A 17647-nucleotide genomic window follows, 5' to 3' on the forward strand; every position below is an offset into this window, starting at 1 on the left:
AATAATAATGAGATAAAAAAAAACATAAGATTGGCCCTTCAACGCTTCCGTAAATATTCTATAGAGCTATCTAGATATATAGTCTCGTATATTATTATACGAGCTTCTTTGATAAAATGTAAGATAATATACTTTATAGATAAGAGACAGTTATTATCATAGAGTAATATTCTATGGTTATTATCTATTTTATTATTATATCTTAACACTTACCATTTTAAAAATGTCAACATCAAATATCAAAACGTTTTAAGTTTTAATATTTGTTTAATAAATAAATACTTATGGTTCCGCATTAAATAGTATAACCAAATGGAAAATACCAGTATAGACTAAAATGTACACTTTTAATCGATTATAGTTTTAACAATACACCTTATAATTAACAAGCAAACATAATGATTGAATTTAATACTCTATTTTTTTGTGTATTTTCCATTTTACTGTATTCTTTAAAATGGTGAGTTAAATCCTCTTTAGTTGTCCAATTATCAATTAATTTTTGTAACTCATTAAAACTTTGAAATTTAGGTTATTACCCAAAGCCATCAGTTTATATCTCAAGTACAAATACTGTTTGAATGTAAAAATTGGCACAGCTGGTATATTCTCATTGCAAGATATAATTTTCTTAAAAAATGGTTATTCAGTAGTATGTTGCAAACAATAAATATGATTCTAGTTGACATTTTAATGGATTATTGTCTTTTATAGCACATTGACAATATTGGTTTTCGGAGTAGCTTTATTAGCAGTGAAGTGAATAAATTGGTGTGTCTTGTAGCTCGTGATGTGAGAATTGAAAAAAATATAGAATGGAATAGTTCTACTGTTAAAAAACAGAACCAAAGCAAAAATAAAATCGAAGATATATTGCCTATCGTTATGAAATTTGCACAAGTACACAAAATGATGTAATATAATAAAAAATATGATTTTAACTCTTCTTTTTAGTTTTTAGCTGTTCGAATTAGTCGGATATCAATTATGTCATTACAACCAAATACTCCTGAATGGCTCTTTATAGTATCAGTTATAGACCTTCACTTGGATGCATCTGTCATTGGATCATCCAGGCAATTATTAGCTAATGTTAACGCTCCATATGCAGAAGCAAAATTACTTCGTCATCCTATGAATCCAAATTCATGTTGTTTAGCAAAGATTACTGTTAATGTATGTGCTGAAAGCATATTAGATACACACGAACCTTTATCAATTCAGTCACTAATGTTGAAACTTGATAAATCAAAAATTGTATTAAATAAAGGTTTGTATAGTTTTATTCAAAATAATAGTGCCAGTTCTATATTGTCTAAAAAAAATGAAGAACATAGTCATTTGGATATGGTTGCAAAAGACATTCCACTTTCTATACCACCATTGGTCCCTAAGGTTAGTACAATCATTTATATTGATTTGTTAATTTTTAATATTTAATTTTGTTGTTTGTATAGAAAATAAAAATACATCTAGAAGAGCTTACAATTGTTGATGTAAAAGAGAATTTAGTTACAGAGATGAAAGGAGAATTGAAATTATTGACTATAGAACATCTTATTATTCCTGATGACAATAATCATTCAATAAAACAAAGTAAAATAACATAAAATTGATTAAGTATAATAATATTTTGTAATAAAATCAATAATTTTTTAGGTAATGTTTCTTTAAAAATAAATTTTGAGAGTTTGTGTTTGATTGGTCATGAAGAAACATACATATCACTTGAAAAATTTTCATTTGAATCTAAGGTATACATTTGTTTAAAACAAATTATTCAATAGAATATTGTAATGTTGTGATAAATTAATAATACCTTAAACTTATTTTTCTCTTTTTTCTAGTACTTTAATAAATCATTGAAGTTTGATCTAAAGATAAATAATGTCTATACTTTATATTCACATGATGATATTTACCAATGGTATACTTCTTATACTGATCAAATGTTGAATCCACATAAGGTAAAATATGATTTCTCTCATATATATGTCCAATATTCATTTGTATATGTCCAGTCATGTTACTCTTAATGCAAAATATATTTATATAATATAGTTGTTGTAGTAGCAATATTCTTTTATGTTTTTATAAACATTATTTATTTTTTATTATTTTGTTATTTTATTGCTATAGACCCAGTTGTTATACTTTTATAGAGCCCTAAATAACTATAAAGTCTTATTGCACATCCCATCCCTATTGGTCCTAGACATTGTTTTCAAGATTTTTACTATTATAAATATGTTTTGTTTTAGTTAAAATCAACTTCGCCTTTACCAGCAAATAAATTGTTAATATCACCGAACAGCCCAATGGATGATATTAGCATAGATTTATTGGTGCAGTTTTTAAATGTTACTACAACATTTAGACTTGGTTCAGAATGCGCATCTGTTAGTTTAAATAAATTTAAGCTAATGTTATCTTGTAATCCAGCTCTAAGTTTGTATTTATTAAGTGAATCTATAATTTATTGCATTCCAATATAATATTATAAATTTAATTTATTTGTTTAATAATTAGGGAAAGAAAATCACGCTGAAGTGTTTAAAAATTGGCATTTTGGGCTGTGTCACAGAAAATGGACTAGTGACTTGATGTTAGAAACTGTGCGTTGTTGGTTAAAACCATTTACAAACACAGAATACAGTCCGGGTATGAAAAAATGTCATTCTTGGGGTACCCCCTTGTTCATTGGCCTAGTTTTGGTACAGGTAACTTGTATAATTTTAATTTTAAGACTCAATGCATTTATTCTGGTTTTTTCTTTTGTTAATTACTAGATTAAAAATTCTATCCCATCAAATTCACCTAAACTAAATGTTTTACTTGATACTGTACGTTTAGAATGGAGTCCACCACTTGCTCAGTTCATATTAAGGGCACACAATTCTATACAGCAGTAAGTTGTATATTATGGGTTTATTTTAGGAGACAAATTTTATTTAATAAAATAATTCTTGTATTATTATTTTGTACATTGATTGAAAAGTGTTCATTGTTGTTAATGATTATGTATTTTAAAATTTTAAAGAGTTGTTTCTGCTTTGGAAATAAATTTGAAATCTGAAAGTAACCAATCTGATCAACAACTTTCTATATCTAAGATAATTACAACTAGTATTTCTGTAACAAACGCAAATATTTTCCTTATAGCAGATAAAAAAAGTATGTTTCTAATCATTTTTCTGTATAAACATTATAAATTTCTTACTTTTTTGATTTATAGTTTGTGTTTTGGTACGTGTGGATACTATTTCTGTAGATATTGGAACTACTAGGATAATCTGTGCAGTTGAAGGTTTCAAATGTGATTCTCTAGTACCAACTAAATACCATTATGTTTGCACATCTTCTGATGATATTAAGGTACTTTTTCATTTTTATTTTTATTATCTATATGAATTTATAAAAAGTATTTTTTGTTCAAAATTTAAAACTAATATAGAGCTGGTGGCTACACATAAAATCATTAAAATTGGAAAAAATAAAGAAAACTAAAGAAATATTGATTGAAATTAATGAAATATTTGAATGTCGATGGAGTGCAAATGTTCATCTTAAATTATTAACTATATTTACAGACATCTCTGATTTAAAAAATCATTTGGGTAATACTAAAATATTATAAGAATACTATATTATTCTTAACATTACCAATATATATTTGAATTTAGAACTATGTTATTTCTTCTTACAGGCTTTTGTTCTATTAAAGATTCAAATAATTCAACATTTGTTGACATTAAACTATGTGTCAAATCAAAATTCAAATTTTCAATGAAAGTTTCTTCTGCTCATTATTTATTATTTTCAACTGGTAAAAAATTTATTTCATTATTTGCATTCAAAAATAATACTTGATGATTTTGATTTTATTTTCAGAGAATTTAACTTATGTTAAACAGGATGGCAACATGCGTCATCTTGAAAGCAAAAGTTTCAAAATTGCTGTTGATCAGTTTAATATATTTACTGTAAAAGGTTTTAAAATGTTGAAAACAAATTTTAATAAGGAAGTTCAAGCTGAGAGACAAAATTCTGAAGGATTGATAACCGAAACAAACAATATTTGGTGACTAAAAAAAATTACAATTTTAAATATTGATTTACAGCATTAAAATCATAAATTACAATTTTTTTTTTTTTGAAATAGGGATGTGTCTATTGAAAACTTAAAAATGGTATTTCCTTATGGTTTTGAATTTTACAGTATTTTTCAAGGTGAATTCATTAGTATTTTTAAATGGTTAAAATTAATACATAAAAAACCAAAACTCCAACCTGAACCTCTTCCAAGTGATATAGTTTTAAAAGTAAATCAATAATTAAATTTTGAGTCATTTTGTAATTATTATGTATCAATATAATAATTTATAGGTTCAAGAATTCACTTTTGAATTAAGTGATGATGATTTTGAAGTAAAGCTCAGAGATAATTATGAATTACTTGAAGATGAATATAAAGAGAGTTTAAAACGTCAGAAAATGCTTGAAACTAAAGTGTCTGAAGTGGTCAAAGATCGTTTACTTCTACCGGCGGGAAAAGTTGAAGAACTGTTAACTAGTTTGCAAAAAATGAATGCTCAAATATACATACAGCGTTCAAAACAAATGAAACAACAAGCACCCGTACGAACTCGTTTATTTTCGTGGACTATGTGTGATCTTTGTATTGTTATATTGGCTGACGAGTCTATGCATACACCTCAAAAAGTTGTCAATCATATATGTGAAATGGATGCAGATAGCTTGTGGCCTGAGGAAGGCTTAGAATTTTGTATTCTTTGGTGTCGGATGATTTTTGCAAGTTGTGCTGAATGGAAATTTCAACTTAGGGATTTTCCTCAAACATGGCTTGATATTAGAAAATTACAACTTTGGGGAAAATTGGCTGGTGCTGAACAAGAACCAACAGCTCGAGGCAATATATTTAACAATAAATATTATTATAATATTAAATTATTTTCTATAATTGTTTTCTTGTAGAACATAAATATTAAATTTTATTGTTTTAAGTATCTGATTTTTATATTTAGCTAAAAGAAGTGTGACTATTGAATTAAGTGATCCTTTCGGTGATGTGACAATTGAAAGAGGAATGACTTCATTGAAATATTATTATGACTTAAATTGTGAAGTTGATAAATATACTTATTCATTTGGTCCATGTTGGGAACCTGTCATTGCACAGTGCAAACTATGTATTTATATAATATTAATGTTATATGTATATAATTTAATTCAAAATTTAAATTATTTTTTACATAGGTTTAGAAAAAGTATTGGGTTCTAGTAGAGATCCAAGTCCACCATTGCCATTTTGGGATAAAATCAGATTAATATATCATGGTCGCCTAACAATGATTGTGAATGAATTAAAAGTGAAATTGCATGCATCTCTTGATCCATACAACACAACTGAAGAAATGGAATTAAATTGGTATAATACTGCTATGGATTGGACCAATGGTAATTTAATTTTAGATTCTGAACATACAGATGAATGTATTGATTTTACAATTAAGTGTGTCTTTTATTATAATTTTTTTTTTTTGTATCATGTTTTAAAGTAGTAATAATGCTTTAATTTTTAACTTCTGTCCCTCTTTGAAAAGGAAAATTCATCTAGTTGGTACTTTAGAGGGTCAAAAGTAAAAAATGTCTTGTAGTTTTCAAAAGAGTCATGAAAAATTCTAAAAAAGTAACGGAAAAACAGGAATTTTTATGCATAACCAGTTTTTGACACAATAGATTTTTTTATTTTTCTGTAAATCAAAAACGAATCATTGTAAATACTTGAAATTTTCAAATATTTATATTAGCGTTATCTATTTACGATTAAATTTTCAAAATATTTTGACTTTTATAAGGCTATTTATAAATGCCATTTTCGATTTTTCTAAGTTTTTTTTTTGAAATGCCGATAAAAAAAAAAAAAATGTTATTCCAAAAAATCTTTAAAATTTAATAGAAGGTTTATTAAAGTTGTACTTATCGTAGTAACGTATGTTTATAAAATATATCAAAATTGTGAAAATTTGCAAGGAAATTTTAAGTTGAAAATTTGTAAAATGTTTGTGATTTATACCTAAGATTACAAAAATCAATACAATATTATCCAAAAGTTTTCCTTCAAGTAACTGTAAAAAAAATTTTAACGTCAATATAGAAAACATTTTATGAGTGTATGAAATTAAATTTCTTACAAAATCGCATAAAATAACGATATATTAAAATTTAAATGTAGCTAATAATATAATATATCCTACTAATTATCCTAGACTGACAATTCATTTCCGTTCAGAATTGTTTTTTGTGTATAATGATACCTGCCATTGCATTCAAATTTAACACATCCATTATAGTGACCTACTCTTCGTCTCTACTATACAGCAGAGCTTTACCCACTTGCCCATCCTTTTTAGTTATAAATTTAATACATTTAACTAATTTTTTTCCAGCCAAGTTTATTTTCAAAGGTCATTTAAAAGTTCTTGTACGAACAGCTTCTAAATATGACGATGTATGTTTATTAAATCTTCCAAATTTAAAATTAAGTATCAAGTTAAAATGGTCTTGTCTGGGTGATCCTAATGACCACTATTCAGTTATGCCTTGTGCACCAGATAAATTACCAGAATATTCTAGTAATCAAGTAAGTTTTCATTAAAATTATTATTTCAAAAAATAAATATCTCATATGAATATTTTTTATTTAGGAACATGACTCTTTTAGAGCATTCCGTTCACAAAATCTCAATGTTAGTCTTTCTATTGAAACTAAACCAGAGTCAAACACTGGGTCTCCTCATACAGATACAGATTATCCTGTTGCTCTTTTATATGGCAGTACATTAAAGTAAACAAATAACTATAATATTATATAAAATAAATAATGATTTTCATGTATAGGCTATGTAATTTTATATTATTTCAGGTGGTTTGAAAACTTAAAATTGATATTATCTGGTGTTACAAGGCCTACCAGGCGTGGTCCATTATTTAATAACAATAGACATAGAAAATTAACATTGAGTCGACACTATAGAAAAGTTCATTTGTGTGTGTCTTTACAACATTTTCAAGTACACTATTGGATGTCATTTGCTTTACAACGAGGATTTGAACTATTTGGCCAGCGAATATCTACAAGTTCAGAACATACTCTTAACTTATCGTCAAATTTTGAAGATGACTTGAAACACCGTTCACGACCTGTTTGGTCTGTTGGTTATATGAATTGTGAGTTAATGGATACTGAAATATGGTTAAAAAGTGCCCTGCAATCTGAACAAGAAGAAGAAGAGGTAAAAGCAATATAGTTATTTTAAAAAATATACAATTATTACAATTAAATTTTTTTTTTCCCAAATTTAGGCTGAAATTAAAGAAAAACCGGTTGAAAAATGTTATTTATTAAGTGTAAGCAAAGTTTCATATGGAAGAGAAACTACAGGTACATGTGAAGTTGACGGAAGTCCAACTCCAATTCATAGATTAGTTGTATATCATTTAAAAGGAGCTTGGACAACAAGAAATAGAGATGTAGCTTTTGCATTATTCAACTCTTTAGTAAAGAATCAGGTACTCCATTATATCTTTAAATAGTGAAATTATTAAAATGTTTAAATATTTAACACAGTAACTCAAATTATTCATATTACAGAAATTAAAAAAAAATCTATCAACAGAAGCATTGAAAGGGTTTTGTTTGAATGACAATGGATGTACACCAATGAAGAACCGTACAAGAAATGCAGATTCTACAGAACAAACTACACCATTATCATCAGTTGCATCTGTTGCTCCATCTACTTGTCAAGCTAGTCCATCTCCAATGTCCAAACTTCAATGTGGCGGTCAAGCTGCTACCATGCTTCAACAACTTATATCTGAGGTTGACAATAAACCTGTTGTTTTCAGTGATGACCTTTCTATGCAAGTAACTAGGGAACGGAGATTACAAGGATTATCAGGATGTCAACAAGATGATGTTCTTTATAAGAATTGGTTGAGTAAGTTTTATTTGTAAGACTTATCATTCATATTATTTTTATGATTTAATTAATATATCAAAAATTAATATTTTAGTTGCCTTAATAAATAGCCAAGTGTTGCTTAAAGGATGTGAAACTAAAGGATATGTAATAGTGAGCGCAGCTAAAGCTGAAATATTACAAAGAATTCATTGTCCAGTATGGAAAGATCATTCATTAGTATCTAAAACTACTTGGGTTGGTACTTTAGATAGTATGCAGTATTATGCTACAGTTAGTGCTGGGAAAACTGATTTTATTGATGGTAAAATAGAATATTAAAAATTAATTAAGTTCTATATTAAAATTAAACTATTTATTTAATATTTTAATAGAAAATATTATGTGGTTAAATGTTGAGAATATACAAGAAAAAGATATAGATAGTACAGTAATATCTGACCTTCCTGACTTACCACATCTTGTTGGAAGTGGTCATAGTGTTGGAGGTGTAGTCAGCGAAACGGTTGGTGCAAGTAATGTTGGAGAAAATTCTCCATTACAGGTAAGTCAGTGTTAAAAATTACTGATGATAATATGGAATATATTATTATATTATTATATTTTGTTTATCGTTACTAGCTTCAAAGAATTGTTTCACGATGTAAATGTGAATTTTTTTATGCTGGCCACGGTGAGAGTAGTTTAAATCCAACACATTTAACTGAAGTACCACCACCACCAACAGCTACACCTGATGTTGTTGGTGATCCAGATTTACATGAACCAGTTGATGCATTTACACTTATGCATCATGATTTAGATGTTTGCACCAATTCTCTTCAGGTATTAAATCTAAATATATATATATATATATATTTATCAACTAATTTATGATTATTTTCACTTATCAACTTTTAATTATAGTATGCTATGATCTTGGATATTGTGAATAACTTATTATTATATGTGGAACCACGTAGAAAAGAAGCTTATGAACGTTTGCAAAGAATGCGTTTTCAACTACAACTTCAAAGTAGTCAAGATCATAGACAACCTATTCAACAACTACAAAACCATGTTCGGTATATTTTCTCTTTTTAAGAATAATGAAAAACAAAATTACCAAATTTTCTTTTACAATAGGTGTCTGGTTGCAAAATTGCGAAGATTAGAAAAAGAAATATTTTTATTAAAAAAAGAAGAAGATTGGCAAAATGAGGAATTGTTATCATCAGAAATTAGAAGTTTAGAAAAACAAGTAAGTAAAAAAATTAATAATTTTTCTTAAGAAAGTCTAAAAAGAAACATCACTCTAAGTAAATTAACATTTTAAATCATTAGATGAATGAATTAAAAGATCAATTAAATTCTGAAAGTGAAGAATTAGATATGATGGTGTCTTGTTACAAAGAAACACAACTTAGAGCAACTCAAAAATTAGCTACATTACGAGGTGATAAACCAAGTGTTGTACCTTCAAGAGCTAATGAAATATGCTTCAAACACGCGCAGTGGAGATTAACAGAAAATGATGGTCAACTGGGAATTGCAGATTTAGTACTTAGTAATTTCTTGTACGTCTAGAAATATTATATATCAATCAATAAGTACTTTTAACATTTTTATCTCTTGTATAGATACACAAAAAATTCTAAAAGTGATGATTCAGTTGAGCATTTATTAGAATTAGGATATATTAGAATGACAAATCTTCTTGCCAATGAATTGTATAAAGAAGTTATTGTGCCTACAGAAATTCAAAACAACATGCCGGTTGATGATCGAAAGGTCGAATATTTTACTTTTAAAAATAAAATAACTTTTTTATCCAAAATTCAAAAATATATTTTACGTTTAGAGAGCAGTAAGAATATTTTGTAGAGAAAAAGCTCCTGTAGGAGGTATATCAGTCAAAGAACATTTTGAAATAAATGTGGTACCATTGACAATTGGTAATTACTAATGCATATTTAATAAATATAGCAAATATTAATTCTATAACTTTAAATAGGCATGACCAAAAAATTTTATAGTACCATGATGAGATTTTGTTTTTCTGAGAGAGATCCTGAAAATATAGATGTTGAAACAGATGAAAAAAATTCATCTAAAGGGAAAAAAAATAAAGAAAGTAATTTTTATGTTCCGATTGAACATAAAGATGATGTTGAAAAAATGAAGGTAAAGTTACTTAAAATATATTTTTATATTGACAGTTTATAATTATTGACTAATAAAATCCTAACTTAGGAAAGAGCTGAAAAAAACAAATTATTTATTTACATTAAAATACCAGAAGTACCTGTGAAAGTTAGTTATAAAGGTAACAAAGAAAAAAATTTGGAAGATATTAGAGATTTCAGTTTAGTAATTCCCACAATTGAATACCATAATGTTACGTGGACATGGTTAGACCTTTGCCAAGCTATGAAAACTGATAGTAGAAGAGTAATACTATCACAGGTTTGTTCTTAGTACTTTTTATATTATTTTCATTTTTATATTTATTTTACTATCAATTATTAAGAAAAAAATCTGTATACAATTTTAAGGTATTAAATAATAAATTGTATGTAGGCTATTAAACACAAGTTGCAAATAAAGACTAACAAAGCAATAGCAGATGGTGGTGCATCGCCACAAGAAGAAGATAAAGCTCGAATGCTGTTTGGCAGTAAATTAGTGGTAAATATAATCCATAATATATTATTACAATTATTTTTTCAACCTGTAATTGTTTAATTTATAACATTTAACTTCGTTCTTCATTTTTCATGATCTACAAATCTCTGCAAACCTCTTTAATCCAGCGTATGTGTTAATTCCTGCATCTTTTTTCAATTGAGATATGTATGAGTTTTTTGGTCTTTCTGATGGTGTTCGTCCATTGCTCCTTTTATTATAGTGTGATGCAACTTTTCACCATGGCATAGAACATGCCTCCTCATGTCCTATCGTCATCGCTTTATTACATTCAATATGGATATTTTTTCTCCTACTTGGGTCAATACATTTTTCATTTGTTACTCTTTCTGCCCAATTAATTTTTGCTATTTGTCTCCAATACCACATTTCTAAAGCTTCAAGTGATCTTTTTTCCATTTCATTCACAACACATGTCTCGCAGCCATTTAAAGCAACAATCCATACAAAAGTCTTTATTCCTCTATTAATTTTTCTCAATGTCAAAATTCTTTTTTTCTTAAGAAAAGTTGTCTTTGCTTGTCCTATTTTTTGCTTAATTTCCTGTGAACTTTTTTCATCTGCTATTATTAAACTATCCAAATATTTAAAACTGGAAACTTGGGCTATAAGATGACTTCCTAGATAAATGTTTGTATTGAATGTTGGTTCATGAGCATAAACTAAATTTTTTGTCTTGCTTGAGTTTATATGTATTTGATACTTATTTATAGTCATTTGCATTTCAACCAGGCTTCTCTGAAGGTTAAGGCTCTGTTCTGCTTATAGTACGATCGTCTGCAAACCGGATCATTGGAATCAATATACCACCAACTTTGATCCCAATTTTAAGTCTGTTAAGTTGCTTTTTAACTTAATTTATATTTCTTTCTATGTAGCATTCTGGTAGCAGTAAATATAGTAATGGTGAAAGTGGATACTCTTGTCTCACACCTCTACAAATTTTTTGTACTAGCTATCTCATTTATTATAATTTTTGTATTTTGATTTTTGTAGAGGTTATATATAATTCTTCTAACTTATAAATCTAAATCCAATTCCTTTATTATTGAAAATGTAATTTGTCTATCAATAATGTTATCGAAAGCCTTTTCAATATCTATAAATGCTAAGTAAGTTATTTTATTTTGAGATATTTGTTTTTTTATTAAGATCCTAATATTGCTTCTCTAATTCCCTTTTGTTTCAAATCCGTACTGATCATTTCCAAGATATTGGTTGGTTTTATTATATATCTTATATATCCGTTGATATATAATTTTTATGAATATCATTGAGATGTGGGAGAATAAGCTCTAAGTTCTAAAATTTGTACATGAGTTAGTTTTGTTCTTTTTCGTTAATGTTACAGTTCTGCTGTTACAAAAGTCCCTTGGTATTACTCCTGTTCTATAAACATCTTTTATAAGATAGAACATAGTATCTTTTATGCTTTTACTTGTGTTTTGTAGTAGTTCCTCGGGGATTTCATCAACTCTAAGAGCTTTTTTATTTTTCAAATCTCTAAGACTAGCGTTAAATTAACTTTTTAGTATCAGTGCTCTATTACAATATTATACTGTCAATTAATTGTATTATAACAATTTTAAAATATTATTAATTTAGTTAAACTTTTGGTAGTTTATTAAATATTTATTTATTTTTTTTAGCGCAATGAACATAGAAATTCAAAACGTGGTATACTAAAATTTCCTAAATAGAAATGGTATAAATTATTTTATATTTTGTATAAACTCTGTGATATTGATTTTTGTTACCTAAAAATATATTTGTTTAAGAAATATTTAAAATATATTTATTTTATAACAAAAATATTTAATGGTACTATTAGTGCTCTTAAGTTATGCATGTTTTTAGAAGAAAGTACAAATATATTCAAGAATTTGTTACTTGGTATTTAGTTATTATAATTATTGTATTTCATAAATTTTTATAAAAATTTCATCAATATTTATAAAATATTGAAATTTCATATGAAAAACATAAATGAAGTTCTGCACTGTACTTATAAAATTAATTATCATTATTTCTATTACCTGTTGGCCATTCAACATGTGAAAATATTTTCAAATTTATTATATTTCTAATAATTACTAACTCAATGATAAGGTACACTAAGTGCAATAACTTCTAATTCTTAAACAAACATTGTAGTATTATTAATAATAACAACTCTTTGGCATGTGGTATTAGCTATTAGGTTAGATGAAAGATAAAAATATAATTATACATTTTTATTGTAAGTACTTTAAGTACTTAAAATTTTTTAACAATTTATCAAAACTGTCATTTAGCAAATACAATGTGTTTTAATAATTAAAAGAATTATTATTGGTTTTTATAAAATATTTAAACTTAATTGTGTTTAATTTATTGCTTTAATATAAGTCACTACATTTTATGCTTGCCCATTTATTAATAATTATAGAATAGTTAGTAAAGTTTAAAAATAATTTAACTTATAAAGTTTATAATACATATAATGTAGTTATATAGAATTAGTAATCATAATTTCTTTAAATTCTACATTTTTAGTTTTTTTAACAAATTTTAAAATAAACTATTTATAAATAACAACCTAATATAATACACTATTATGTATTGTTAAAAAATTAAGATATTATATTAAGTATATTAAATATTTTAAACATTTTTTTTTCATTAATTCATAAAATAATATTAATACATTTTTTAAAATAAAAATGAACTACTGATATCATTATATTGTTTTTGGACAATATTCTTATGGCCTTTATTCAAATACAATATGTTATGGTATATTTTTTTTTTTATTAGAAACATTAAAATATCTATGATATTAAGTTGATTATTTGAAACCATATCACTGATTAAATGTATGTTATACTAGTATCGTAAAATAGTTGAGTATTGAGTATATTTATAAATTTATAATAATTTAATTATCCTAATAGAACACTAGAATAGGTAAGTTTTTAGTTCAAGTATTATATTATAAAATATACATATAAAGTTAGTTCTGTTTAATGTAATCACTATTTACTGGTTTATAGAATTACCTGTTTATGAGAATCTAAAAAGAAAAATCTGAGCCAAATCTAATGTTATTTATAGGGCTCAGAAATAAATGCTCTTAAAAATACCAAAAAATGTACTTAGGTTAGTATTTATGACATAAAGACTAAAAAATGTTCTAAAAATATCAAAAAATGTTTTATTTATTAAATAAATTCATATTATTAGGTAAAAAAATGAATAAAAATTAAATTACATTTATATTATACTGTACAATAAGAGAAATTTAAAGCACAGCCTTGTTTAATTTAAAACTGGACTACCTGATGTTAAAAATGTCCTAAAAAATAAAAAATGCACTAAAAATGCACTAAAAATGACCCAAAACCATTTTGTGGTTAGAACACATAGTACTTGAAACACATTTGTAGCTTGGAAAGCATCGAGTAAGATATTCAAAAAAAAAAAAAAAAAAATGCAAATGCATTGAACTCCAAAACCTTAATATTTATGTTAAATTGACTTTTTAATAGTTACTAATTTTGTCCTATCATCCTATACACAAATATCAAATAAGTTAATATTTATATTGATATGTATCTGTTAATATTTTAGCATGGAAAGAATTCAATTAAAGTATTTAATAATTTTTAAAATAGGGTCCTTAATAAAGAACTTACAAATATTTTTGGCACAGGAAAAAATGCACAGTATAGTTAGTAGTGAACTACAATAAATATTTTTATTTATGTTTAAAAAAAAAGATGTTGATTTAGCATATCTTAATAGATAAAGTTTAAAAAAGCATTTGACTGAGTAAATAAATTAAAATGCAATATTTTATTTTTCAAATTGGATATGTTTGTGTGTGGTGTCAGGTATTTAAAATAAAAGTTTCTACTGTTACTTTAGAGTTGATAATACACGTACTGTATTTTTATGTTATCAAGATTGGCTGAAATGTTTATGCTTCCAATTAATCTTTCAAAATAACTGATTTTTCCTTAGTTTTGAAAATAATTAACTCCTACAAGGTTATATAAAAATCATTTCACCTATGTAAATATTGAATTACTATGCTGTGATAATAACACATAATTATTAAATATATTACTTTTTTCAATTAAACCAATTAGAATTTTTATGTAACTATTATGTCATAGGAAAAATAAATATAATATAAAACATACAAGTTGATCAATAACGACTACTATTTGCTTTTAATATTCTTCTAAAAATTATAGTACAAAATAATTTTAATCTTTATAATCATAAGGAGATAACGTAGTAAATCCTTTGTATTTCTTTTTAGTCTTTAGACCAGTAACCAAGTTTGAACTGCGTGGAAATGCAGTGACACCATCAAACATTAGGTCTGTCTCTGGGTGGAATCTATGATAGTTGGCTAATATATGAAGATTAGGCGGCAGTTCACGATTCTGAAGTGCATCATATGGTACAACTGTGTCTACAGGTGTTTCATAAAATTCAAATACATCACCTACATAAAAAAATAATAAATTAAATGTACTGAGGATTATAATTAACTGTAAATTTACCTAAAGTATTCACAGTATGTAAAAGTGAATTTGGTACTTTATGATCAACCAATTCTTCACATTTTTTTAGTAAACGAATTTTTTCATTTTTATCTAGTGTGTATGACACTTTGGTTTGATTAACTGTATTATTAGCTATTTTTACTATGATGTTCCTGATATCTAATGGAGGGTCATACTCCTTAAGTGGCCTTAAAAATCTGAACATATAAAATATAATATTTATTACAATTTTTAACTATTATTTTAAAATATAGCTACCCACCCTCTTGACGCTATGGCCTTAGCATTTCCTTCAAATTTGCTTCGTGGAGGTACCCATGGTATACTTCTTTTTACTTTTTTGTGTAAATGTCTAACCTGTGAATAAACAAAATAAGTTTAATTAAATAAATTAAATAACAATTGTTGTTACTTAATGAGAATATATAATTTGTATTTTAGTTTTTTTAGAATACTTATGTTATATCATATTACACTATGACAACATTTTGGAAATATCAAGAAATAATTATTGAATTTACTGAAATTATTGATATTCTTTATATTTAAAGATGTTATTCTTGAGCTTATCTGCTATTATAGAGAATTTTTTTCAATTAAATATGTTACTAATTTATTATATTATGGTACTAAGTTTTAAGCTGACAATATGTAGCTTTTGTTTAATTTTTGCATTCATATTAATATAGTTTTATTATTTATTTTGTTACAATATAACGAGCAACTAAGCAAGAGTTAGGCGATCCAAAAGTTAAGTGTTATGAAACGTAAATTATTAAGTTAATTAAATTCTTCATGTGAAATAAATAAAAATTTCTCTATTTCTACAAATTTTATTGTAGTGGATATTCACACAAAATAGAAGTTTTATTGGAAAATAAAATAATTATTGTCAGTGGATCATTTAATATTTCTAAAATTATTGTATATTAGTATATTATGTAATTGTAAACATCTATATCCATAATAATGGTAACGAATTCGATTTCGATAATGTGTAATACTGTTTTCACAACATTAAGTTTAAAAAAATGTTTTTCTCGTATATTACATATATTTAATCAATAATATTAATAACAATACACCTTGAACATTATTAATTCTAATGTTAGATCCAAATAATAAATATCGATTATTCATGAACCAATCGACAAATTAACTACGAAGTGCTAAGGCAAACCAACAACCCACAATAATATTATGATCTTCATTATATTACTGCGTACGTTATTAATCAATCAGATAATTACACAATATTAGTAGAAACTAATTTTATTAGAGGACACTAAAGTGACTAATTATTACAATTTACAAAAGAGTATTGACTGTAAAATGTAAAGCATGAGTCTTAAGGGTCTCAATATTTTATTTTATAAAACATGTAAGTTTAATCCTATTTCGAAAACGTAAAATATTAATTTTTTAATATTTTAATATTATTTATATAATCTGCTCGCACAGTTTAGCAAGCGGGAAATTTGCGCCTGTCATGTCAGTCGACACTGGCAGAAGACGGCGGCAGCGCCGACCAAAACAATATTATTTTATCAATTCATCAGATTTGATAATGATTTTTACACACATCGCTAACACAATTAAAAATTAAAATGATAAAAAAACGATTATAAATCGTTAATAATACGATTATGACTTTCACGTAAAACCACATTCAGTTACATCTTATATCATTATACATATTTTTGTTAAAATCGTTATGATGTTGTTATTGTCTTAATACCGTTTTGTCGGTTTACCGGTAAAAACAAATTGAAATCAAGTTTATAATCGTCCGCGCTTCTTGTACGAAAACTTCGGCCATAACCTTCAAAAAGTTTCATCGTCAAGACACTTTTACAGGACGAAAACATTTAAAACACGTACAATATCGTTAAGACGAAAACATTTGTTTAGTGTTACTAAATTAACTATTGATCTAATATACGCGATCACATAAAATGTAACACGATTACGATTGTCGCGAATTTCTTTAGTTTACCTGGACGGCGAATCGGTCGTGTAAAGTCGTGGCAGCAGCATTATTATTGTTGTTGGTATTCGCAGATAACAACAATCGTAGTGAGGCGCCTGGGCGATTTAATACGTAACCGGCCATCATCGTCGTTGTCATTGTAGTTTCGAAAAACCTAAATCTAAAATGTTATTGTCGATTTGTTATCATAAATTACATACATATCGTTAACCCGTGATATACCTGCTTCGGTAGTACGACGGCGGCGTATGTTTTTACCGTAGTGGCCGCAATTCTGGTTACCACTGTGTTAACCATGTGACGGGTGTTGAGCCAATCGGGTAGCGGGTCCTTCGGGTAGTGAGTGCGTGCGTGAGAGAGTGCGTGCGTGCGTGCGCGAGTGTGTGTGTTGGTGTGTCCGCCATTTTACG

At 26.4% G+C, this 17647-nt stretch overlaps 2 protein-coding genes across 3 annotated transcripts; one reads left to right on the forward strand and one right to left on the reverse strand.

Moving 5' to 3' along the window:
- Positions 1-255: 255 nt before the first annotated feature.
- On the forward strand, positions 256-12532 carry LOC113548084 (protein KIAA0100). Its single transcript, XM_026948753.1, has 36 exons — positions 256-460; positions 532-652; positions 715-900; positions 955-1395; positions 1458-1596; positions 1660-1754; positions 1848-1967; positions 2262-2448; positions 2530-2720; positions 2790-2908; positions 3041-3174; positions 3236-3375; positions 3455-3617; positions 3707-3826; positions 3892-4081; positions 4163-4322; positions 4387-4930; positions 5046-5210; positions 5278-5478; positions 6471-6664; positions 6729-6868; positions 6947-7316; positions 7387-7593; positions 7676-8024; positions 8101-8310; positions 8381-8550; positions 8628-8831; positions 8913-9070; positions 9132-9246; positions 9330-9562; positions 9626-9776; positions 9847-9940; positions 10000-10169; positions 10239-10451; positions 10566-10673; positions 12341-12532. The coding sequence occupies exons 1-36, from the start codon at positions 399-401 to the stop codon at positions 12389-12391; spliced, it is 6615 nt and encodes a 2204-aa protein (XP_026804554.1). The 5' UTR covers positions 256-398; the 3' UTR covers positions 12392-12532.
- Positions 12533-14878: 2346 nt separating this feature from the next.
- Positions 14879-17573, reverse strand: LOC113550271. Of its 2 annotated transcripts, XM_026952005.1 has the most exons (5): positions 17460-17573; positions 17244-17397; positions 15510-15604; positions 15245-15444; positions 14914-15186 (listed from the first exon to the last, which is right to left on the reverse strand). In XM_026952005.1, exons 2-5 carry the CDS (start codon positions 17373-17375, stop codon positions 14942-14944), a joined length of 672 nt encoding a protein of 223 aa, XP_026807806.1. In that variant the 5' UTR covers positions 17376-17397; positions 17460-17573; the 3' UTR covers positions 14914-14941. The 2 variants fall into 2 exon arrangements, with proteins under 2 accessions (XP_026807805.1, XP_026807806.1); XM_026952004.1 differs by having other exon boundaries at positions 14879-15186; positions 17244-17497.
- Positions 17574-17647: the final 74 nt, after the last annotated feature.

The sequence above is a fragment of the Rhopalosiphum maidis genome, chromosome 1, assembly GCF_003676215.2.
Source record: "Rhopalosiphum maidis isolate BTI-1 chromosome 1, ASM367621v3, whole genome shotgun sequence".
In the NCBI taxonomy this organism is placed as follows: Eukaryota; Metazoa; Arthropoda; class Insecta; order Hemiptera; family Aphididae; genus Rhopalosiphum; species Rhopalosiphum maidis.